The sequence below is a fragment of the Falco rusticolus genome, chromosome 4 (assembly GCF_015220075.1).
Source record: "Falco rusticolus isolate bFalRus1 chromosome 4, bFalRus1.pri, whole genome shotgun sequence".
In the NCBI taxonomy this organism is placed as follows: domain Eukaryota; kingdom Metazoa; phylum Chordata; class Aves; order Falconiformes; family Falconidae; genus Falco; species Falco rusticolus.
Genome location: NC_051190.1, coordinates 77,113,192 through 77,137,682, shown reverse-complemented (window position 1 = coordinate 77,137,682; position 24,491 = coordinate 77,113,192). Strand labels below are relative to the sequence as shown.

The 24,491-nt window shown below is 40.0% G+C and overlaps 1 protein-coding gene across 1 annotated transcript in view; it reads right to left on the bottom strand.

The window, feature by feature from the left end:
- Nucleotides 1-6,061: 6,061 nt before the first annotated feature.
- COL1A2 (collagen type I alpha 2 chain) overlaps nt 6,062-24,491 on the bottom strand; it is a 40,248-nt gene continuing 21,818 nt past the window's right edge. Inside the window, exons 30-52 of the mRNA XM_037385294.1 lie at nt 23,830-23,874; nt 21,793-21,891; nt 20,995-21,102; nt 19,598-19,651; nt 18,982-19,035; nt 18,357-18,410; nt 18,194-18,247; nt 17,983-18,090; nt 16,943-16,996; nt 16,797-16,850; nt 14,988-15,149; nt 13,469-13,576; nt 12,952-13,059; nt 11,507-11,560; nt 11,295-11,402; nt 11,064-11,117; nt 10,609-10,716; nt 9,901-9,954; nt 9,662-9,769; nt 9,000-9,246; nt 8,386-8,576; nt 7,047-7,289; nt 6,062-6,482 (exon numbers count right to left, since the gene is read on the bottom strand). Coding sequence (XP_037241191.1) covers nt 6,336-6,482; nt 7,047-7,289; nt 8,386-8,576; nt 9,000-9,246; nt 9,662-9,769; nt 9,901-9,954; nt 10,609-10,716; nt 11,064-11,117; nt 11,295-11,402; nt 11,507-11,560; nt 12,952-13,059; nt 13,469-13,576; nt 14,988-15,149; nt 16,797-16,850; nt 16,943-16,996; nt 17,983-18,090; nt 18,194-18,247; nt 18,357-18,410; nt 18,982-19,035; nt 19,598-19,651; nt 20,995-21,102; nt 21,793-21,891; nt 23,830-23,874 — 2,376 coding nt within the window. The 3' untranslated portion in view covers nt 6,062-6,335. The remainder of the gene's footprint in view (nt 6,483-7,046; nt 7,290-8,385; nt 8,577-8,999; nt 9,247-9,661; nt 9,770-9,900; nt 9,955-10,608; nt 10,717-11,063; nt 11,118-11,294; nt 11,403-11,506; nt 11,561-12,951; nt 13,060-13,468; nt 13,577-14,987; nt 15,150-16,796; nt 16,851-16,942; nt 16,997-17,982; nt 18,091-18,193; nt 18,248-18,356; nt 18,411-18,981; nt 19,036-19,597; nt 19,652-20,994; nt 21,103-21,792; nt 21,892-23,829; nt 23,875-24,491) is intronic.

The following is a 24,491-nucleotide window of genomic DNA, read 5'->3' as shown; positions in this document are numbered from 1 at the left end:
AAATTCTGGTTTTTAATAGGAATCTTCTAATTATCATATTATGTACTTATTTTAATTAGTGCTATTTAATATTATAATACCAGCAATAATCAATAATGCCCTAATTAAATGTATTAAATAATTAATTGATTAATATCACTAATCTTTACAATAATTATAACATTTAGTTATTACTACTACTTAGTTATTCAGACATCCTATTGTTCCAGTCAGTTTTTAGGTACTGTAGATTTTTTTTTAGAAAGAGTATGAGTAGGCTGAGGAAATGCTGCTCTTCTGGATAGTTTGAATTTTAACAAAATAGTTCAACCTCAAGACACAGGATCAGAGATTCCTTTCTTGCTTTCTGAAGCGAGAACTACTTTCTGTTTGAAAATAAAGATGCATAATGATAGAAAGACAAGGGCCGTGCCATTGCCTGCCTTTGCAGACAGTAAGCCAGGGCCTGATTCTCCCCTGTTCTGACTCTGATATGGAGGAAAGACTCCTGCCATGGAGTTATTGCCATGGAGTCGATGCAGAAGTTGATCATATCAAACACCCAATAAATGCTACAGCTGGTGTGTTGTCATGGTAAGTATCTTGGAATAGTGGCATTTCTGAAATAACCCTCTCAGCTGATTTCTACTGTGACAATTTGTGGAGGAAATTTGTGCCCTCCATCAGTGCTGAGAGGGCATCCAAACCCATTCTCACCTCAGACTGATTTCCTGCCATTTTCCCCCACTATGAACCTTATGTTAACCCTGTACATGCATTCCTGTAAAGCAGAATTATCGATACCCAAGTCCCGCTGTGAGGTCTGGAGGCTTAGTAGATTGTGAATGATTTACTCAAGCATGGGTGCAGTTGTTAACAGCTTCCACTTATGCCTCAGGACAAGGCTTTCCTTGCCTTGCAAAGGAATCTTTACAGATTCTGATCTTTACAGAAGTGCAGGCAGGCAACAGGAGGACAAAGCTGAAACCTTGCCCTTGATTAAGATCAAATTAAATAGTCCAGAGTGATACCAGTATGAATGAAGCACTTAGAAAGGGAGGTGGTGTAAGTGCTTTACTTCTCCAATTGATTTTCTTGTGTGAAAACCGAGGGCATGCTCGAAAGCTAAGTTCCTGACGATGGGAGCTGACTGAGCATCTAGCCATTTGTTAGGAACACAGAGAGGAAGAAAGAGATGCCTGTGAGATGCCATCTTCAATTTTATTCCTTTCTGCCACCTGTGTTCTTATAAACCTCATAGCAGTGTTGTGGGTCTGGACAAATGGAAGGAACCCAGCTCTGCGTTCCTCTGTAAATTAAATTCCTTTTGCTCTGACCTGTTCCAGGTCACTACCAAACGTACTGCATACCTAAAATGACAGGAATCCAGTCAACAGCAGTATCTTTGCACAGAGGTGGCTGCAGGAGACTGATAGGTGAGTTATGGGCAGCCTGTTTACAAGTATTTGCTTCATTGGGGAGCTATTAATCACATGAATTTGCATTTGCTATTTCGAATTCATAGAACCTGACAACTAAAAGACTAAATTATTATTGTCTTGAGTCTTTTTTACCCCAAGTAAGACTGCAGTTTGCTGCCAGGAGCTTTCCTGGTTTGGATAGGTATTCTTCTGATAACCAAATATATTTTTAGGATGAGTTGTGATGCTGATACTTTGCAGAAATGGCCCTTAGGGAAATTCTTGGCCATAGGCAGCTCAGAAGATTTGGATAGTAACCATGACAGGGAATTCAGGAAAAAAAACCTCACAAAAATACTCTTCAGGGGCCGGTAATTAATGTCTGAGTCAATAGGTGGTGCACTACACGTGTGGAAGTGGTGGTGAACTGCTCTGGCTGTTTCACTGAGGGTCTTAAGAACTGGCGTGTGGGAAAACTTTCATTTCACCCAAAAATTTCAGTGACTTGAAAGCAGTGAGAGAAAATGAAATACATGTGTGTTTGGAAGATGTTGACAATAGTTACTGGAATTAATTATATATATTTCAAATGCCTGTGTTCAAAATGGCATTCACATGTTGCATTTGTTTGTTTTGATACTTATATTTGGCTTAATGAGAACCATCATTTCATGAGTAGCTGGAGAGTATACTTAAGCATGGAATCATGTTTAGGAAATTTTGCTCATGTAATACTTGTATTCAGCCACCTATTTTCCAGGAAAGGACAAATTTATTTCAGCCTAAGAATATAGACATACAGTCATTTCTGTGGAAGATCTTTGTTTATGTTCTGTAGATTGCATTCATTTTGCATCCAAGATTTATGGGAGGGCAACACAGAAAATCAGTGGTTTTTTTAATGAGCTCAGGATGAAGCATGAGTAAAGCTAGATGAATTAGAGATACTTCTGGTAGTATGTCTAAGCACTGCTTTGTTTGAAATTGGTATACATGATTGTAATACTGTAAAACACTGCATCAAGTGGGTGGTAGGAAAGGAGCTTTTAGGAGATCTTGTCTGAAACCACTAAGCACTACAGCAAAACTAATCAAAAGTCACATCGAAAGCTGCAACTTACACCTGTGTGGTAGAAGCGTAGATCTGTTAATTTGTTAATGTTGTTTGTCACTTACTTGGATTAAAAGCAATTTGTCTATTCATAGTGTTTAGCACAGTATTTGTATCTTAAACTGATAAACACAGATCCTCCAGATAAATAGTGGCTCGTGGTTCCCTTCCCAGTGAAGAAGCGGCTTGCTGTGCAACCACTTTCCAGGTTTTGAGTTTCTTTCTGCTCTGTGCTTGTCAAATTTCTGGTGTTCTCATAGCTCTATTTTTTACCTACTTATGCCATGTTCATGCAAAAGCATATGCTACAGAGAGCCCAACGTGCTGCCAGCTGAGCCCGCTGAAGCAGTATGTATCAGGTTGACACCGGGCCCAGGAGAGCAAGTTATGCTCAGGAGGAGTGAGAAAATGGGAGACCAAATTCATCACCCTCTGGCAACTGTCGTGGTTTTCTTATTCCCATTTATCTGAATGACTCCCCTGCATACTGCGATCACAGGCTGACTGAGAGGGAGTTGTGCTTATGGAAATACATCCTTATAAAAGTGCAGGTCAGACCAAAGAGATCTTGTCCGTCACAACTGGTAAAATTCAGGCATCAAGAGGACTATGTAGCAAGCCCAGTTCATACACACAGAGGCACTTCAAACACTTCTGAAGACTTTTTAGTAAGTATGGGTACCATAAGGAATATTTGCACTTGAGACTTCAGGCTTCAGTTCAGATGCAATTCAAAGCACCTTCTGACAGGAGCCTTTTAATCTCTGCTCATCTCCTGGGGACATGATGTAAGAAGAGCTGACAGACAGGACACGTGTATTGATCACACAAGTGGGTGGTCAGTCCCACAGATTCCAAGGAGAAAAATGGTCTGAGCGCTGCAGTACTTTCGTTTACTCAGTTGCATCAAAACTGAGCACCGTGTGTGTCGGTGGCTCCTTAGTCTCCCTACCCAACCTTCTGCAGCTTCTCCAGCAGTTCTGTTCTGTGCAGTACAGCCAGGGCTTGCTGCAAACCTTCTCTTTCACTAGTTACTCCAGCTGTTTTCCATTCCTTCCAGGTTTCTTTCTCGTCCTGAATGCAAACATAAATCTATTTTAACCCTATTGTTTTAGCTAATTTATGCTAGTGGTCGAGGTGCATTACCGCTAATGCATGCCTGGTCATAGGTAAATTTGGATCCAGAGATAATCCTTATAGGGAGGCAGACCACTCCCAAAGATGATTAAGCTCACTTTACCAGAAGTTTGCTCAACATTTTATATTCCTAAAAGTAGAAAATATGAAGGCTCCCTTCCCTGTCTGCCATTCATCTCACTTATTTTCAGCTATGAGCCTTGAGAGGAAAGACAGTTTCTTCCATACTGTACATAGCACAAGCAAAATACTTGACTGTGCATTACTTTCTGAAGATCTCAAAACCTGCGGGCCAAACCAAGTATCTCCTTGGTGCTAGTGAGGCTACAAGTTGAGGTGGATGCTATGTATTTTTTGTGCTTTAATTTCCAAATGAGTCCACTTTTGTGCTGAAGGTGTGAAAACACAGAATTTGGATGTTACCCATGGCTGGTAGAAAGGAAGCATTCTCTGCCTAGTAGGGCAGGCTGTGAAATAGATCACAGAGAGCAAAGGACAAATCAGAAGATGACAAGAGACAGCGTCTGCCCTTTCTAAACTTCAAGTATTTAAGTGTAGGGTGTTTCTTTTTCCCTTCTCAGGCAGCAATAGTCCACCTCCCAGTCCTAGCAATAATCTTTGCTTACATCCTAGCAGATTACATAGACCGAGGGATGTAATTTTAGCCTTTCAGTCCTTGTAGGAACTTGCTAGCTTGTAGATAATCTACATGAGAAAATTCCCTTTTTAAAGAGGTTAATTATTTTTTTTGACAATAACAAAAATCAGATTTTGAAATACTAAGACAATGATTGAAATACTAACCATCATGGTCCAATGAATAAATGCAGGTATTTACCTCCGGAATGTTTTACTCACTTAAGAACAAAGGGGCTATATTTTATCACGGCAGTTCCTCTCTTACTAATTCAGCACACAGCTGTGGGCACATAGCAGCTGCATTTAGGGCCATGTTTTGGTGTTTTCCCTTCTTTCCTTAATCAGTTCATTGCAAGCAAGAATGAAGACCTTTTTTATAAACGGCTTTTAGTGCTTATTCCTCCTTGCACCATTTGGAGCTGCCTTCAGACACTCAGCTGCTAACCTTTGTAGTGGTGCTTTCTTCAGGTTACAGGGAGCTGCTTCTGGATATTTTTAATTCATGCTCCTCTCCGGGGGTTCCTGCTGACTAAGCTTGTCTCACCTGCCCCCTTACCTGCTTTTTCTGTTGTCTTCACAGTCCTTCGTGTTTTCTCCCAGTGCCTTCCCCATTTGAGGAACATGGCTGTTGGAACTGCAGTTCATTTCTGTTTTTCAGAAAAGCGCTATTGATACGATAGCAGGCTCTTAAAAGGCCTCAGATAAGAAAAAAATTATTAAGGTTAGCAACAGCAGATAGTTTTGTCTCTCATACAGAACTGGGTGAGCTATAAGGGCCTAACAGACACTGATCTTCCTGACAAGACAACTAAATTTAGAGATTCCTTGTGTGGACTTCTGCACATCATTTCAAAAGCACACAGGCACAGTTCTGCTGATTACGGCACAGCACCAGCCAGCACAGCTCTCCCAACACCAAGGAACTGTCTTCAAGGGTAAGACAGAAGCTTCATCCTCCTTCTATGTTTAAGTGAGAAAAAAGATCCTTCTTTTGGCATTAATCCTGCTTAGCATTTGGAAAAAATGAATTATTTCTGCTTCTGAACTTCTCATACTATGAAGCATAGGGTTACTGAGTTTCTTGTGGACTTTTCAAAAGGTGGTGTTGAAATGAAGAGTCAAGTAGACAATCACACCCTTAGTTGTAGGCAGTCTTCAAATGCTCTAAGCAAATGTTTTACAGCAATGGGCTAAGATAGCTGTAGTAAAGCAAATGTATTGTAAATTCTGGGGATGACTCTGCCAATGCATCTAGGCAAGTAACTTAACTCATTAAATAGTTTCTTTTGGAACACTGGACATGCTTTATTTCATTTTTTCACAATTTATTTAAACATCTCACATATACAAAATACATTTTCTTTCTTTTTTTGAGAAATGATTATTTTTTTTTAACCCATTGTAGAAGATGGAGATGAGATTTAAAAGCAGGAGCACCTGATTTTGGAGGAAGAGGACAAAGATGAGCAAAAATGATCCACATGCTTAAGCTGCGGGTGAGACAGGTCATTCTAAGTTTTGAGACAGATTTCAAAGAAACAGAGAAGTGATTTAAATGCTACTAGCACCATCGAAGTTCAAGTATTGGAGATATACTCTGTAATAAAGCAATTAGCACCACTGTATTTTGAGTGGAACTGAAAGTACCTCAGATCACATGGCAAAGTACCTACAAAAGATGTGGATCACACTTGATTTAGTGTATGAGGTAGTTTAAACCTTTGGAAGTTGTGGTTTTAAACTTCCTCTGTGGAAGATATTCAAAGACCACAAGTGGTGCAAACTTTCATGATTTTTTATTTTGTTTTTTTTTCTTTACAAAGGTTGACATTTCCCAAAGCAAGGTGTTAAATCTTGAAAGACTTCCAAGTCCTTTTGGGGCTGTATTAAATTTCATTGCACAATGCTCCAATCAATTCTTCTCCTTCTCTTTCGCCCAGAGTTTAAGCAAGTAGATGAACAGAAGAAATGGAAGGAGTCAGCTTTCATTATAAAAAGAAATGACAAGAGAATAATTTGGGAGAGGCTTTAAGTTAATTTTAGTTCATTCATTTGAAACAGACTGGGCCAATGTCCAAAGCGAATTCTTGGTTAGCGCCGCCAATATCCAAAGGTGCAATGTCAAGGATGGGCAAGCGAGATGGCTTATTTGTTCTGTATTCAATGATCGTTTTGCCCCATTCATTGTTCTTTCTCTGCAAGAAAAGATTCATTACAATTATCGCATTGTTCATAGTATTGAGAATTGTTTCACCTGAACAAATAATTTCTGAAGGAATTTCATACTAATTTTGCTGCCATTGTTTGCAAATCAGATACACATATCCAGCTATTTAGATTCCTGATACAGAGAAAATATTTACTTTAATCTTCTGAAGTCTTATGTGTGATGCTCTACATAAACCATCATATTATTCACACTGATGTTAAATCCTCAGTTTTTCAGGACTTAAAGATCCTGGCCTTCCTACAGCTTTGTAATATTTTCTCATCAACCTTCAGCTTACATGGAATTTGGATTTGGTCCCTCTGAAAAGCTTTTCCTTTTTTGCAACACTGCAGGGTACAAGGTAGAATTTGTTTGTAAACTAGTCCTTCCCACTTGCTAAAGATCTGGTATAGCTGGTTTTGTAGGCTATTTATCTTCACTGGGTGAAATTTTGCTGGTCTAAATAATTCTGAATCAAAGCACAACTCTGTCCCTAATCATGTGCCTAAGCATGGGCAATCATGGTGCCCATGGTTTCTGCGTTACTTACAGAGCATCCATCCTCAAGAACACTGAAAGTGAATCTGCTGTTGCCTTCAGCTCGTAGTTCAACATCGTTGGATCCCTGCAGTATAACAGCCTTTTTAAGGTTGCCGGTTTCCTCATCCAAATAGGCAATGCTGTTCTTGCAGTGGTAGGTGATGTTCTGGGAGGCATGGTTGGCCAGCAGACGCATGAAGGCAAGCTGGGTGGCCATATCCTTTGAGGTCACTCCTTCATGATTGTATTCAAACTGAAAAACAGAAAGGAACCCACTCAGTTGTATTGCTGGGGAAAGGTGGATGCTTGTAATGGAAGTATGTGATACTTGCTCTAGGAACATTAAAGAAAAATAATCACACAAGTCTGCGATCACTTGTCTTGCAACTCCAGAGCTAAAGAGCATCAAATAAAACTAGTAGGGGGTAGATTGAAAACCAGACATGAGTGGATATAGTTAAATTGTAAAACTCTGTTCCAAGATAGGGTGTTAACAGTTTAGGTGGATTCAAAGACAAGATCACACAAGTTCAAGATAGAGAAAACTATTGTTTCCATAGATGAATTGAAACAATACCTGTCTCAAGAAAACCCTGAACTTTTTTTGAGTGTGACAGAATAGTGTCTGTGGATATTACAAATGCTTACTTCATTCTTACGCTCTTTTACAGCATCTACTTTTAGCCACTGTATGTGGCTAAGAAACAGGACCCTAGACTGTTCTGACCCAGTGTGATCAATCTTATCTTCTTTTATTAAAGATCTTGGACACTGTAATTTCATTGTAAGATCAATTCAATTTCATTTAAGAATTATGTAACTAGATCTCCTTAGCTGTACAAAACTTCATTTATTTACAGTTGGCTGGTACAGTGTCTAATGTGCAAGGAGACATAGTTCTTGTTTTTACTTACACTGGCAATTCTGAACATTACATCTGTGATGGGTAACAAATATCTTTCTGGGAACAGTGTTACATGTAAAAAAATCTCAATTAAAAGAATAAGCAAAGATGTTTTTCTTAACTTTTTCAGACAGTTTCTAGATTGTCTTTATGCTAACGTACCATATTCTAGCCCATGCTTCCCTTAGCAATAGCGTTTAGTCGTGCTGAATTGATCACTTGCAGACACCAAGAAAAGTTAGAACACTAAGAAATCCTTTTAGCAAACTGTGATCCAAACCAGAACTGCAGCATTGTTCTCTTGAGATAAAAAGTAGTTCCCTTTTTCATACTTATTCTCTAAAAGAGTTTAATTTCTGTGTTTGTGTGCTGAGAGCTGGTGAAGTGGGAATTCTTCATACAGTACTGTAGGAAACAATCATCCTCCCATACATCACTTACTTACCTGGGTGCCACCATTGATAGTTTCACCAAACCATACGTGCTTCTTGTCCTTGGGATTCTTGTTCACATACCAGTTCTTGGCAGGAATATTGTCAGGGTTGGCACTGATGCAAGTCTCACCAGTGGCAAAGTCACAGTATACTCTAATGGCATCTGCAGAGCAGCCTTGGTTAGGATCAATCCAGTAGAAGCCTGCCATTGAGGAAAGAAATGCAAACAATAGTTCACTCAGCCTAACATTTGCATTCAGTTTATATTCACTTGTTTAATATAAAAACTCAGGGAGAGTTCGTAAGTATCACAACTAGGTACAATATTAAGGTGATAACAGGATAAATACATATTTTAGATTGTTAACATATAAGAAAGTGTATTTGAAAGGTAGGGTTAAATATTTTTGTATTATTTTGAAAAATTATTGCAATAATTGTTCAACAATAGCTATTAAAGAGCTTTTCAGAATGTCCATGTATCTACTTTCAGTGGAGGCAGAGAGAACATCTTCATTGGTCATTTAGTATTTTCACTGGGTGGCCAAAGATACCATTCAAAGAAAGCTCATACGCTGGAAGTACTCCCTGAGCCAGAAATGACAAATGTCTCACACTAACATACCGCTGCTCCATTCTGGGTGGCTGAGTCTTAGGTCACGGCAGGTGCGAGCTGGGTTCTTTTTGGAGCCTTCTGGGGTCAGCAGGGTCTCAATTTGGTTGTTCAATGTTTTCAAAGTGGCATCAACTTCATAATCCTTGGGTCTGAGAGAAGGCTGATCAGCCCGGTAGTATTCTGCATCATAGCCAACTTCATATCCACCACCATTGGGACCAGGGGGACCAGGGGGACCAGGAGGACCAGGAGGACCCTTAAGGTTTTCGAAAGTAAAAGACAAGAAGCATTTGTTAGACATATGATTCTCTCGGTTAAATGCTTCCACACATGCATAGTCTGCTTAAGTCCTAGTACCCTTAGCTTGAATCTGTGGCTGCACATACGGACTTGTCCTGTGGTGACTACTATGGGCTCAAGCAGAAGATGCACCGTGTAGGACTACCACATCTTCTTTGTGTGTTTGCTGTCTGGCTATAGGGAATGAACAAGGACTTCAAGTTTAGGCCTACTGGGCAAATGTTTAATGTTAAGTAACAACAGACATTTGGAAGTCTCTATGTTTTTTAATAAATAAACCCTCATCTTTTCACAAACTGCTAGGCTTTTGAAGTTACTTTCTTGTAACTATAAAATATATGTGTTAAATCAACAAAAAATGTTATACTCACAGCAGGGCCTTGGCTACCGTGAGAGCCACGCACACCAGCAGGGCCAATAGGTCCAGGGAGACCATTTCGACCATCTTTACCAGGAGGACCAGAAGGACCAGGTGGACCCTAAAAAGAAATTCAAACTGTTTAATGACAGTAGAAAATACTAGAAATAGTTTCATGTAAATGGGAGTGTACATATATATTGCACAAAGGAAATGGGAGAGTTACTTGAATATGCTATTAAATTCACATACCCTTGGGCCAGCAGGGCCATTGTTACCAGGAGGACCTTGATCACCATGTTGGCCCTGTTGGGAAAGATACACACATAGTCATTTAAAACATGCAGTGGCACACATTTGTATTTGCATAGTTCAAGAGGGAACTATAGTCATGGGCTCAGAGAATGGGAACCTAGCGCTAATGGCATTTATTAGTGCAGCTGGGGTATAAAATGCCTGTTCTGGGGGTGAAGAGAGAGAGCATAAAGAGGTATTTAAGGGCATAACCTATAAAAATCTGTATTATTTCTTCAGATTTTCGGAGAAGGCTTTAAAATAAAGTCATAGTTCCTAAAGGGCATAGAATTTAAGGGGGAGAAAAATCTATAAATTACTTCTGCTTCTCTATAATACAAAGGATTTAACATTTCTGGCCAGAATAAGAAATAATATCATAACAAAGGCAGAGCTTTTTGAATCTATTCCAGCCAAATGACGTCAAAGTTTCAGGGCAACCAATGGTACTCACAGTTCTAAAGCCAATTTATCAATGGCAATATCAAAACTTGCCAATTTATGTGAAAAGCGTTGACTGTTAGAGAATCTTATGGACTTTGAAAGATGATGCAGAGTGGAGTAAGTAGTATCAACCTGCTGAGTTATGCATATGTAATTCCACACTAGGGTGACCTTATTTCCTTTTTCTCTTCACAGTTAAAATCCTGGAAATCATTTACTTACAGCAAGACCAGGAAGACCCTGCAATCCATTGTGTCCCTTCAAGCCAGGCAGACCTCTATGCCCCTTATCACCAGGTTCACCCTTCTCACCACGTGGACCTTGTGGGCCCTAGGAAGGGATATAGGTGTCAGAGGAATAAAAGAGAAGGTTACAAGTATGTACAACCATCAAAGCAAAAATTAGGCACGAACACATTCTGCATTGTGCCATAGATTTCCCCTGATACATATATGTACATCCTGTTAACACACCCAGGAAGTGTGTCAATCCCAAAAGCTTCAGGATCAGCCCATTAAGAGAGAATGCTGATTGAGATTCTAGGTCTACAAATGTTTACAGCTCCCTGAGTGCTACTTTTTGGGCTCATATCTTGAGCATAGCCATGAGTCCTTATTAATAAAGCACGTTTTCTCTTCTTGCATCAGTGCAGTAATGTATTTAGAAGTGAGACTTACAGCAAGACCTCTTGGACCAAAAGCACCAGCAGGACCGACAGCACCAACAGGACCCTGAAATAGGAACAGAAGCAGCACGTCACTGCTGTATACTATACTGAATAAAGGTTCCGTGCTCAACACATTTCAGCAGAAAGCAAAATAATTATCCAGTGCACATACTGTAGAGGTTTGATGCATACAAATGTTAGTCCTGTGTCAATCAGAACACCTGAGGTCTTGTCAACTTACAGGATCACCACGGTTTCCAGGCTTTCCAGAGGGACCAACTTGGCCGTGAGGACCAGGAGCACCCAGGGCACCACTGGGACCAGGGCTACCAGGAGCACCACGCTCACCCTGGCAACAAAGGAATGCAAAAGAAGAGACAGTGTGTTACTTCTGTCTTACACATACTGGAATATTTCTTCCATGACTATGAAATAAAAGAAAAGAACAGTTACCTTGAAACCAGGAGCACCATCACGGCCTGGAGGACCATCGTTTCCAGGATTGCCCTGTTAAAATACCATGACAAAATGTTAAATTCCATCAACCTTCATCTCACATGGAACTGTTAGTCTAATTGCTCCCAATGAGAATAAGAAGATGCTAGGATGGGATAGCATGAAGGTAACAAATTGTTCCTTATAGATGCCACTCTCAAATCCCTTAAATATATTAATGTTCTCAGAAAAAGAGGATGGTCTTCAAATATTTTAGATTTTCCAAGTTCAGTATAGAAAATAACTACCGAGTTCTGCTATATTTCTCACAACGGTGGTCTTCATCTAGCTTGCACTCTCGTAAAACTGAGATCTACTTTTTAGATGAAAAATGCTAGGGGTGAGAAAAGAACTTGGAACAGTAGTCACAGCTAAATTACTTTGTTGTGGTACTTCAAGATTAAATGGCTTCCTTTGTGAATGTATAGCCACTGTATGGACAACCTTCTTCAAGATAAACTACTAACTTGGATGGTTAAATTTGATGGGTAAGTTTATTTGCTGCTCTGTGAAGAGCTGCGCACAGTGCCCTGGCCTCCAAGTAATCACCCATGAGGCAGGGCATTAGAGGGAGCAACTTGTTCCACTGGAGTGTTCCCACATTCCCCCTTCTGCACAGGACTCAGGTCCTGCATTGTGTCTTAACCTATGTCAATCTCTCCAGAAGTACCTGCCACACAGGCCAGAGTTTGTTCTGTCATGCTTTTTGCCTACAAACCTTAGGTTTTGTGGTGAGGGAATGCACATTGGGAAACATTAGGTAGCTCAGCCACAATGTTGAAGTGTATCTGTTCTGTTAGGACTCCAAAACAGCGTTGAGTGTTGCACAAGTCCAATAACTGAATTCCAGTATTTTATGTAATGTGCTTCATATGCCTTCTGAGTGGACCTTAAGTTAAAAAACACTTTTATCTTTAATATCATGAATCATTAGATCCTTTAAATAAAAGGGACTGCACAATTTTTATCCTTCCCTGAAAGACATGTATATTGCATCTCACACGATTAAGAAAATTTGCTGATAACAAGCTTTCCTGATAGCTCTTCTATAGCCAAAACCTTATCCCCTGGGATGTACTACTTTTCACAGCTCCAACAATGAAGTAATCTTTTCCCTACTCTGTCTTTCTTGGCAATTAAGTAAAAAGTCAAAAGATTCTGACAGTGACTCCAGAATCTAATTGCCAGATACAATCTGTGCCTTGAAGAATTTGTCACCTAGTTGGGGATGGGGAGGGAAATCCATGTCTATTAGAATCCTCCTGTAATTTTTCTTGAAGACACCAGAAGTTACAGGTTTGCTAGCAGAACAGTCTCCAGTTGCATCCATTTTTTCTGTGTATTTGTCTTTGGCTCAGAATAAAAGAAAAGCAATCTTCAAGAGGAAATAAGACATAGCTTACATCACGACCAGCTTCACCAGGAGCACCATTTGGACCAGGAGAACCCACAGGACCAGAGGGACCACGGGCACCAGGAGGACCAGAAACACCCAGGGGACCAGGTTCACCCTAATACAGGAACAGTGGTAACAAAATGTGACATTATAATACAACACAAACCAGTCTTGCAGAACTTCTGACATACAACTAAGAGAAACATTTCTGTGCAATCAATTCTGGAAATGAAAAAGAACCAGGACACAAGAAACATATCTAACTATACCATATATTATCTTAATTCTGTATTTTCTACCTCTTCTACCAGAAAACTCTGATGCCATTCTAAAATATGCTCATCTGCAGACAGAAGTTTGTCTGCAGCAAACAATAATTTCTTCTGCTGCTCTGTTAGGTCCAGATCCTCTGCAGCAGCAACAGCAGAATCTACTTCTCCTTTTCCCTGGTTTCCTGTAAGAGGAGACCTCAACTCTTTTTTTACATGTACCTGTTAAAAGCAGTTAACTAGTCATATACTCACTGTTGCTCCAGAGATGCCTGGAAGACCACGTTCTCCCCGAGAGCCAGGCAGACCAAGGATACCAGGGGCACCAAGAATACCCTGAGGACCTGGGCTACCAGGTGGACCCTATGATATGAAAGGAATATTATTTATATTAATAGAGAAAAATCAGTAAATATGGCCCTCCATATTTCTCATTTGTTTTGCTCTGTAACAGTATGAACTGCTTTCCAAGGATCTCAATGTGTGTCAGTGCTAGCTCCTGCATAGAAGAAGGCACAACCAAGCCACAAGACTTTAAACTCCAAAGCTATAGGCCTGTGAGAATGTAATGCTCGTTATAGTCCCCTCACTACTGTTTTCCAGTGAAAATGCTGTTTCTGACAACACTAGACACATGCTTTTTCCTTTCCCATTCACTAACAGTCAGTGATGCATGAAAACTGGAGAGTATCCGGTAAGAGAAGACGACTAGGTGAGGGGATTCCATAGTGAAGAGACTGATCATCTGAGACCGATCATGAGACAGTCTTAGAAGACATCTAGGTGGTATCTGACCTCTCCAAGCAACCCTTAAGAGTTCTCTACTGATCATTTGAAAAGTAAAAAGTTTGTTTAATTAAGTGACTTTTCCATTTTCTTGAAATTTGAGCATATATGGTGCTAAACTTGGCATTAGTAATCAACCTGACAGATTACCCTAAATTATTACCCTAACTTACAGTCACGCCTACTAGTTAAATGTTTTTCATAACTGAAATTAAATGAGAACATAACAATTAGAAAATGTATTGCTTTATACTGGACATTGAAGGGCAAATTTTCAATTATCACCTACAAAATTTTAACATACACGTCTGACAGTGACACTGAAGTTTTCCTTCTTAGCTGCAACTTCTGCAGATCACAGAAGAAATTTCTGTAATTTTTTTATTGAGAAACAATAGGGTGGTAATTCACACAGGTGTACTTCCATAAGACCAAAATGTGTCTGACTTTTAAAAAGTCAGTGATTTTGGATGTGGAAGCTTAAAGATCCTTAAAATTGATTTATTTATTTATGTCATTCTAAGCCAATCTAGGATCAGACAACTTTAACCTTGTGAACCCCGCAAATTAAGAGTTTCTGATGCAGTAAATGAATTGAGCTTGTTCTAAATGGATGTTCATGTGTTCCTCCTTTTTCCACCCATGATGCTCAATTTCAGAGCAGGAGACCCTGATTCCCTTTCTCAGGCTAAGCAGCAATTTCTTCTGTAGTTAGCCTTGTTGCTTTCATTTGATCTACTTGCAGAGACATATGCAACTCACCACAAGAGTAAAGAGAAAAACCTGACCCTGAGATCAGGTTCATTTTTTATGGCATGCTTGTCAAACATGTCTGCAGTTTCTTGGGTGTCAGTGGAGCTTCTACTTAAAAGCTTTACTAAACTTGTGGATAAAAGAGAAAAGCCCTTCACAAATCCCAAAAATATCTTAGAAGCCCTAACATTTACATGAAGAGAAACATTTTTAATGAGATGTGATAGTAACTTACAGCAGCACCAGCCTCTCCAGATGGACCTTTCTCACCAGCAAAACCAGGTGGGCCAGCAATACCTTGTTCACCAGTACGGCCAACTGGACCAACATCACCACGTAGACCTCTAGGACCATCTTTGCCAGCTGGGCCAGGAGGACCAGGGGGACCAGTGATGCCCTAGGATTGAGTATGAATATGATAACGTTACAATATAGACCCATTAACTGGGGAGAACAGAGGTAAGTATAATTTTATGTCCCTGTACTAAAATTGTGCTTTGCAATAAACAGGTTATCAACTATTCTAAAGCAGCGACTTGTACTGGTTTTGTTAGCAATGGATATCAGAAGAATGTTAGCTGGAATCAGAAGACTTACTGAACAGAGAGATTTATTTCTTTTACTCAGTGCAGGTGAAAGTGGCAAAATTTGGCAGGAACATACCAATTTGGAGCTGGAGACACTAATTGCAACTATAGCATCTGTGGTGAAAGTCTATTAAATAGTGATTGGTTACTGCTTATGAAGAAGTTTTTGATCATATATTTAATTCAGAATTGTTTAACTTGGACAGTGAGCTTAAGGAGCTCAAGGACAACTATAAATCGCTTTTAATGAATCCAACAGGTGGTGCTTGTTCTGCGCCCCCTGAACAGGCAGGATGTGAGCAGGACCATCCCGACAATAAAAATTGTGTGCAGCTGTGTCATGACAGTAACTCAACCATGCTCGGATGTCTGGCCAATGTCCCTGGCACGTGTGGACCTTATGGATCATAAGACAGTGCACATCTGCACTTGGCACAACTTCAGAGCTTGCATACACTAGGTATGTAAGCCAGTTTTGTTTTCGCTGCGTATAAAGGTGGGCAAGCTCTGGGACTGGGTCAGAAGCCTCACCTACAGGTGGACCCACTACGCAGGAACTTCCCAGTTACCAAAAGACTCCTGGCACTGGCTGCAGTGGGGCTTCCCAGCCCAAGTATGGGTCTGGATGATATTATTAAGGTGGCAGTTGGTGATGTATCCTTTTCTTAATCACTATAACGCTTTGCAGTAATGATTTTATGCATCGCTCCTATTGCTCTTTTATTGTATTGTGCATAATAACTAGTATTAATCCCTTTTCTCATATTGCATGCTATTTTCCTTTATTATGTTGTAAGATCATGATCTAGATTCATTTTTGTATTTTATTTGGAGTCCGTTTTTCTTGGTATCCAGTCAGTCAGCAAAACAACACCTATGAGAAAAAAACCTCCTCCAATTCAACAGGTTTATTTGCTTTGGATACTGAGATTTACAATTTATTTAAATGCAGGGTATTAAGGAAAGAAGTGCCTTTTGGTAAAGGTTGGAAACACCTCTGAATAGAAAAAATGCAAATGTCAATTTGACATGAGAATTTTTGGCTGGGAAATAAAGCAGCAGGGATTCACATTCTTAAACACAATGAGAGGTTGCCCTGCTTGAGACAGGAGGTTGAACTGCCAATACTTTAGAGGACACAAGATAACCTTAGTATTCTTTTTCAGATAGGACATGACCTTATTCCACTCAAACAAAAGCAAAATAATGGTTTGGCATCTCAAGATGGAGAGGGATGCTTGATGGATTGTAAAAAATCCCACAAATTAAATGCCTAAATCCCACTCCGGGAGTTTAAACATTTAAGAGACTTTTTCTTATCTCATCCAGTCCTATAAGGATCTGAGGTGATTGCAGTGCAATTAGAATTTGTGTCAATGTAACAAAAATGAGGATTATCCCTAACCAATGCAATTTCTGACTTATCTCCCATTACAATTTCTTCATTAGTTACTTACAGCAGGGCCAGGAGGACCAACTCTTCCAGCAGCACCAGGGAAACCAGTCATGCCCTAAAAACAAAAGTGAAAAGGAAGACTCGTTTAAAGGAAACAATGACTTAATGAAAAGCAACGATATTAGTGCCAAAAGCCTGAAGACTTACAGGAGGACCAGCATCACCACGAGGGCCAGCAGGACCAGCAGCACCAGCAGGACCCTATGTATAAAGAATTGAAAAAGACAGATGAATCAAGCAAAAACTGTTAATGTTCCCTAGTTAAAGTAAGGGCTCTGTCTCACTCATGAAAGCTGAGGGCAATTTTGCTTTTCACTTTAACAGGAGGAGGACTGGGCACAAAATCACAATTCCTGTCTTGGTACTAGGGTAGTAAACACTCACAGAAATTTTAAATCAGTATCATAAGGACTGGTAAGAGCTGCATAAGGCATTTATGATTCAAAAGAATTTGCCTTGCAAACATTAAGTGCATTTAGGCAAATCTGTAAGTCAAAACGTGAAAGACACAGGAAGGCAAAGAACAGCATGTCCTCTGTTAGCACTGTATGACTAATACAACCACATAGTGCAAGGGCCTGGTATTTCTCTATTAGAATCATACAGTAAGAACCCCAAGCCATGTCATCCTGCAACACTTTCAGTACTTGAAACAGCAGGGCCTGACTTTCTGCATCATTTCAGCCAGCTCCCCAATAACAGGCTACACACGTGAAGTAATATACACCTTTGGGCTATAAAGGTGTTAGCACATGAAAAGCCTGTGTGCAAGTGGGTGGACAGACAAATTTGCACATAAGCTTCTGGATGACTGGGTCTGAAATCAGACTGTGACAGCACATCCTGTCTTAGAGAGGAAGATATCAACATCCTCAGCTCAGAACTTACCCATAATCACCCCCTGAATGGTCCAAGATAGACTGACTTTGCTGATCTTCAGAGCAAGTTGAAAATTAATTTTTTTTCTCTTCCTTTCAGTTCCAGACTCATGATCTGAGCCCATATAAATAGATTGATAAAGTGTATAAAATGTGTGAAAATCAGTATGGTGATTCTCCTCACAGCCTAGTTTGAAATTATGTTTCTTTTTTTAATTACCTTTTCAAAATTCAAGGCTTTCAGGCTAGCATATTGCTTGCATAGTACAGTTAAGAACCATGTATTTTACAAAGACACAGTTCACTTACTGGTGGTCCAGAAGCACCAATTGGGCCGATAGCACCTGTTGGTCCAACTTCACCCTTAGGTCCTTTAGGCCCACGCTCGCCTTTAGCACCAGGCTGACCAGCTGCACCCTACAGGCAGAAAAACACAGAGAATGAGGAGTTGGAAAAGCATGTAAAGGAAATAAGAGGAATGGCATGGCATCAGTAACAGGAAAGCGCAAACAATACTCACAGGAGGTCCAGCAAATCCACTAGGACCTACGGGACCAGGCTCACCACGTTCACCCTAAAGAGAGGACAAAGAAGAGAAAACTGGTTGGAATGGGCTTTAAAAAGAACCTTTTTTTGAACATCCCATCTTTAGCACAGGAACAGTGGTAGGAATTGCTACTTACAGGGATGCCACGGGCACCAGCAGGACCAGCAGGACCAGCAGGACCTCCTTCACCCTAAAACAGATGGTAGAAAACATTATGACACTGAGGGAAAGGCCTCACAGAACTGGGGTGATCATGTGGTACAGATGCATGTAGTAGGTCTCCTCAAGCCTCTGATGGAGAGGGTGTTACTGAAAACGCTTCTGTTCTGACCTGCCCTGTATCAATAACTTCTAATGATACTCAGACAGGATAAAGAATCATTCTGAGCTAATGTGTGGTATGTTAATCACGGTATCAAAACCTCTTCTCATAGTGTGAGGAGGATTGTGGCATTTAGCCTCAGCTGGGAAGAATTCAGACAAAGCCTAAATCAGAATCTTCTCCCCATATAACCCACTGCCATGCAGATGTGCATCCCCTCCCTGCCCTTTTACTAAAAGGTTTGGGGTGCTATGGCAAACTTCACTGAATAGTTCTACAGTCCCAATAACCCTTGCCTCTCAAATCTGAAACACTTGCAGAACTCATGCACACTAGAAAGATGGAATTGCTTTTTATGGAACTCCTTATCTTACATATTCATGTGTGGGTAAACTGTATAAACAAGCAAGACAATTTTTCATTCAAAGAGTAGACTTACCCGATCACCAGCACCACCAGCAGGGCCAGGAGCACCAATAGCACCAGGGAGACCCTACAGGTCAAGAGACAGGACACCATTTCTAACAAAATGTAAGCAGGAGTGACTACTTTTAGTATTTTTTCTTTCCTTCTGAAGACAGGTGTGTGACTTTCTTCTGGCTGTTTTCAATATAAAGGACACGTGATTTATAAAATAAAATCAGCTATTTTTCTTCCAAAGTATGAATACAAGGATGGGCAGACAAAATCTCAAATTAATGATAACTTTGTGTGGCTTTGCAGGCTGAATTTAGAATTAGAATCAGCTGTCTGGGATGAGCTGGTGAAATTAGAGGATAATGTCACAATGAACAACTGTCTATCAAATACAAGGTTCTCTGCTGATGTCATTGCTCTGCTTGCGTGTATGAGAAGTCATCACTTTACTCTCTCCCCCCAGAAATTCAAAGATCCCTGGACAAGAGGTAACAGAATCACATTGATTTGTATCAAAAGCGAGCAGATATAAGCCGAAATGCCATGCAGTGGGAAACGTGAGTCCTGAACATCCTTTTTAGTCACTTAAGTTTGGAGGTGTTGCAAGATAGACTCAAGTAGAACCAAAAGATACTTACACGAGCACCATCTCTTCCAGTTGCACCAGTATCACCTCTCAGACCTGGGGCACCCTAGAATACACAGAGGGGAAAAAAGCATTATATTGGTAATGAGCACAATAGTTTGTATGAAAGAAGTCTTGAACAGTTCACTGAGTATCCATCTATCCATCTATACAAGATGCTTATGCTAGTTTTTGGGGGGAATGGACTTTGATTATTTTTTCATCCTTGTTGCTATGCATGTACTGATTTGCAAAGCGAGAATTTGCAGACAAAGGGGACTGACATGCTTTTCAGAATTATGAGCCTGCCTCTTTCATGGGAAACCTACTTAGTTTCCCCCAGGTGGCAAGAATTTTGAATGGAATTAAATATTCAAAACCAAGTTAATGCATATTCCAAATAATGAATGTAAATTCCCCCTCAAAATCCCTTCTCTTTTAGTGAAGAAATAAACATATGTAAAAATTCTTTTGGGTATTCATGTTATGCTTTCTATTTGAAGTGGGAAAACAACTGTTAAAAACATTGATGTGATATGAGTGGTCACATAAAATACCTTATGTTTCGTGTAACAAAAAGTTGTACACAAATAATCAATAGTGTCAAGAAATCAAACCAGCACTCTGTTCTACCTCTTTTTTAAACACATGCTGCTTTGCTGCTCCTCTGCATTAATCCACATGTCAGTACATAGTGTTTTATAAAACTTGCCAGGAATTTTCATCTTAATTTCCTTACAACTCCATTTATGCTAAATGACTATGGATTTTTTCAGTCAAAACAAATAAAGCAGTTCTAGAAATGGCAGTTGAGAGTTTATTAAATAATGAACAGAAGGGAATATGAAATGAGATGTACATAACAAGATAAAAATAAATGCTATAGGTAATGATAAGGATAAAGCAGAGCTAGCAACAGGACCAGCAACCAGACTTCACAGCTCTATATAAGGACATGCACTGGCCAAAATGTTCTCCGATTTTATAGAAAACTGATATAAACACAAAATTTTTTTAACTGATTTACATATATCATAGTCACGGCACTCTGAGCAGTCAAGAATTTGATCAGAGACTCAGTCTTTTGAGATCAGTAGGCCCATTCCTGCTATGAAGCCTGTACTCAAGGACAGATTTAGTATTTCTTCAGTAAAGATAAGCTCATCGTTAACCAATCCTGTGAAGAACTAACTGTCTCTTAAACCAATTCCAAATGCTGAGCAAAATCAAATACAACGTTAGAGAAAACTGTCAGTCTGTTAGACCAACAAAATCTCTACGTATTAAGTAATACAGTTTTACTGTAAATAAGAGTCACATTGGGGTAACCTGCAGGTTTATTTAAGTAAATGAAATTCAAGCATCTCCCAAACCTGTGCATGCACTAACAAAGTAGGTTGCCCAGCTTACCTTTTCACCCTTGCCTCCTGGAACACCAGCAACACCTCTCTCTCCTGGAATTCCACCAGGGCCAGCAGGACCAGGACCACCAGCAGCACCAACATTGCCAGGCTCACCCTAGCAGCAACAGCATATCATTTAAGAGAAAGTCAAATCATTCACAGAATTTGGAACAAAATTCTGTCGTCACTACTTTGTCCATCATTCTGCTTGCTTGTAAACAGCATGAGTTGTAGCATTTTGTCTTAAATTATTGTTCTTATTTTACTTTTACAGCTAGTGAAGATGCCAGACATCAACGCTTTCTCTGATTGTGTGGGCTCCTGAGGTTTTAGAGTGTCCCATATTCCAAGCTAAACTTCTGTAGAAAGACTACTCATGAAAATCTTGAAAAGTGTGACCGCTTATTCCTGCGCCGATGTTTTGGGGAAAATATTGCTTACTAGACACAAGAACTTCATGTGTATAAGTAGAGGTGAGTACAAATAGAAGTCAGCATTAATTCTGGCCGAAATCTTGGACCCTATCTCAAAACTGAATAATAGTACGCCCAGCTGACAAGCTGCATTCAAACTGAGTCCAAACGGGAGTTTCCCTCCTATCATCTATAGTGCTAAACATAAATGCCTTTAATATTAGTGTGGACTAGCTAGGATGGAGCTTTACCACTTGAAAAAATGACCCAAGGCTATGGTGTATAGGTAACTACCTATTACCTGTAATCACTTATGCTCTTAGGAACGAAGGTTTTGAATTGCCTTCATCAGGAATTCAACAGCAAGGCAATGGCAGCTGAAAAAGGCATACCTTGTTACCATCAGGGCCCGGTGGACCAGATGGACCACGGCTTCCAATGGGACCAGCAGGACCAACAGCACCACTTTCACCAGGAGGACCACGTTCACCCTGCAGGAGACAGTCCAATTTGAGTTTTTCCTTGAATTGTTCTGTAGCTTAGAGGTTTAAAAGCACTGACTAGTAGCAACAACAATGTGATGCATTTTTATCTGAACAAACCATTAAGAGCTGCATTAGAACTGCCCAGATATTAACTAAACTGGCCACATGAATTGGCTCTAGCTTTTGATACAAATGTAGCAAAATTAAGTACTGAAGTCTTGCATCATGGTAACAGCTGACAGTACAGGTACTTCTTGAACACAGATTTTGGCTACTGTGCTCATTCTGGTAACAGTCTTGCATTCTACTGTCAAAAGGAGCTTCTGATAGAAATTTGAGGACAGAGAATGGATTCTAGTGAAATTTGAGCCGTACTAACTTGCAAACAATTATTTTTGCAGTGGCAAGTGCCTGGTGAATACTGGACAATAAAAGTGACAGCTAAAGCACAGTAACGTGACCTGTACATTATAACAGGTATACAGATAAATTCTGAAACAGAAGTCATCTGGAAACATGGAATTAGAAACATAGAAACTGGGCTTAAATGCACAGTAGATCTATCAAAGATGGAAATACTAGTTTTACTAAATTGCAGTGTGATCAAGCTGGAACCTCAGTGAATAATCTGAGGCAGAGGAGGAAGAAAGGTATTTATGAAATATGCAGATATCACAAAGGTGGAAGCTCTTGTCAACAGGAAGAAGAGTTGGCATACTACACAGGAAGAAGAGAATAACCTGCTGGATAGCTGTCACAGTAGAAGTGCAACAAAATTCAAGAATGCAAAGGACCATGCCATTTATTTAGGCAACAAAAATGAGCATTTGTGCTGTAAATGGGAGTTTCACCTGGTGAAAGTGACAGAAAGGGAAAGGTGATAGCCAATAGTCACAAAATGATGTGAACATGACAAAGGCAAATGTGGTCTGGCATAAGCAGTGAGGTATTTTTAGGAAACATTAATTTTGTAGTACAAAGCATCAGCAAGACCCAGTTTGGAATACTGAATGAAATACACTCTGACTGGGTACAAGATGCTGAAGGCAAACTAGAGCAGAGACAGGTAACTGCTACTACAATGATACAGGGAACTCAGCTTGGATATATTGGCAAAACGAAAGTTTAAAGAGGACATGGTTACTAATACAGCCTCAGGTAACTAAATATAGGGAGGAAAAGCACTGTTTAAACTGATTGATATGACTGCTAAGAGTGAATGGGAATATTTGTCATGAATACATTTAGCCTGGAAGTCAGAAGAAAAGAGGAAGCAACAGAAGCAGTTTAAATATCAACCTCTTTATAGGTCAATTTGGAAAGCAAATAATTAACCGAGCATTTCATAAACTACTCACTGCTCTGCATAAATGGGACCTTCCTGCCATGCAGGAAGGCCTCCACACAAAGCTCTTTACAGATGTTTATTCACAGTGCAGGAATAAAGGGAAGCGGGGGGCAGTATCTTCCAATGACTATTCCAGGCTCTGGATTCAGCCCACCATTTGTTCCAAGACATTACATGGGAGGCAGGAGCTGGCTAGCAAGGGATACTATCACTGAAATGGTCAGGCTAAGAAGGTCTGTGCACAGGCACTGGAGGTGAAAATTCTCATATGCCCGAAGCCTCAGTGTAATGCTGCAGGACCAGTCTTCTGCCACCCGCAATCTCATTGTGAGGTTCATTAATACAGGAAATCGTTACCTGGGTAATATTCATATTGCTTATCTAGAAGTTTACTAACACTGACAACCATTGTGTTCTATAATCATACAACCTGACACCTGCATAGAGCAGAGAAAATTCTCCCTCCTTCCTGGGAGTCTACTGCAATACACTATTCTGTAACTGAGAAGGGCCGCTTGTCTTCAGAAACATAGCTACTATTATTACTGAACACATTATTAAACCAATCTGTGTTAGATGTCAAATGAGTTACTCACTCTTGGGCCAGCAGGACCAGGGACGCCAAACTCACCATGAAGACCCTAGAATAGAGTAGATGCATTGGTAAAGTTTATTTCTGAAGCAAAATTATTAGCTTAAGTTTTGTTTCTTAGCAGTAAATAGAAAGGCTTCTCGAACTGCAGCAGCATATTGAAAATCTTCAGACTAAAACCAGTCTTTAAAATACACAGAAATAAACCCTTTTCATATAGCTGCACAGTATCTCAAAGCACACCTGAGAGAATTTCTCATCTGAAGAAAGAGTTAGCTATTAAATTCCAAGCTCATTTTTCAGGTACATACAACGTAAACTCTTTTACAGAGACACAGAGAAATGTAAATATACATGTTAAAGGTGGTTTTGACACACAGGATGCACAATTGGCAGATTACATCACACGCTGTAACTGAGCAGAACCTAGAGCCGGAATTACCACTGAGCTACCTCAGTTGTATGCCCTTGTAAATTCACTGAAAGCAACTGAGGTGCAGCAAAAGCATATAATTGGAGTAATGCAGGTTAGATTGAACCTTGAAGATTTCAAAAGAAATTCAAAGTAAAATATTTTTCATGTACTGTCTTGTCTTTTGGGTGAGGGGGCATGCATTATTGCTGCTTAAGGCCTGAAAAGCAAAAGGACTGGCTTTGCTCAGTTTC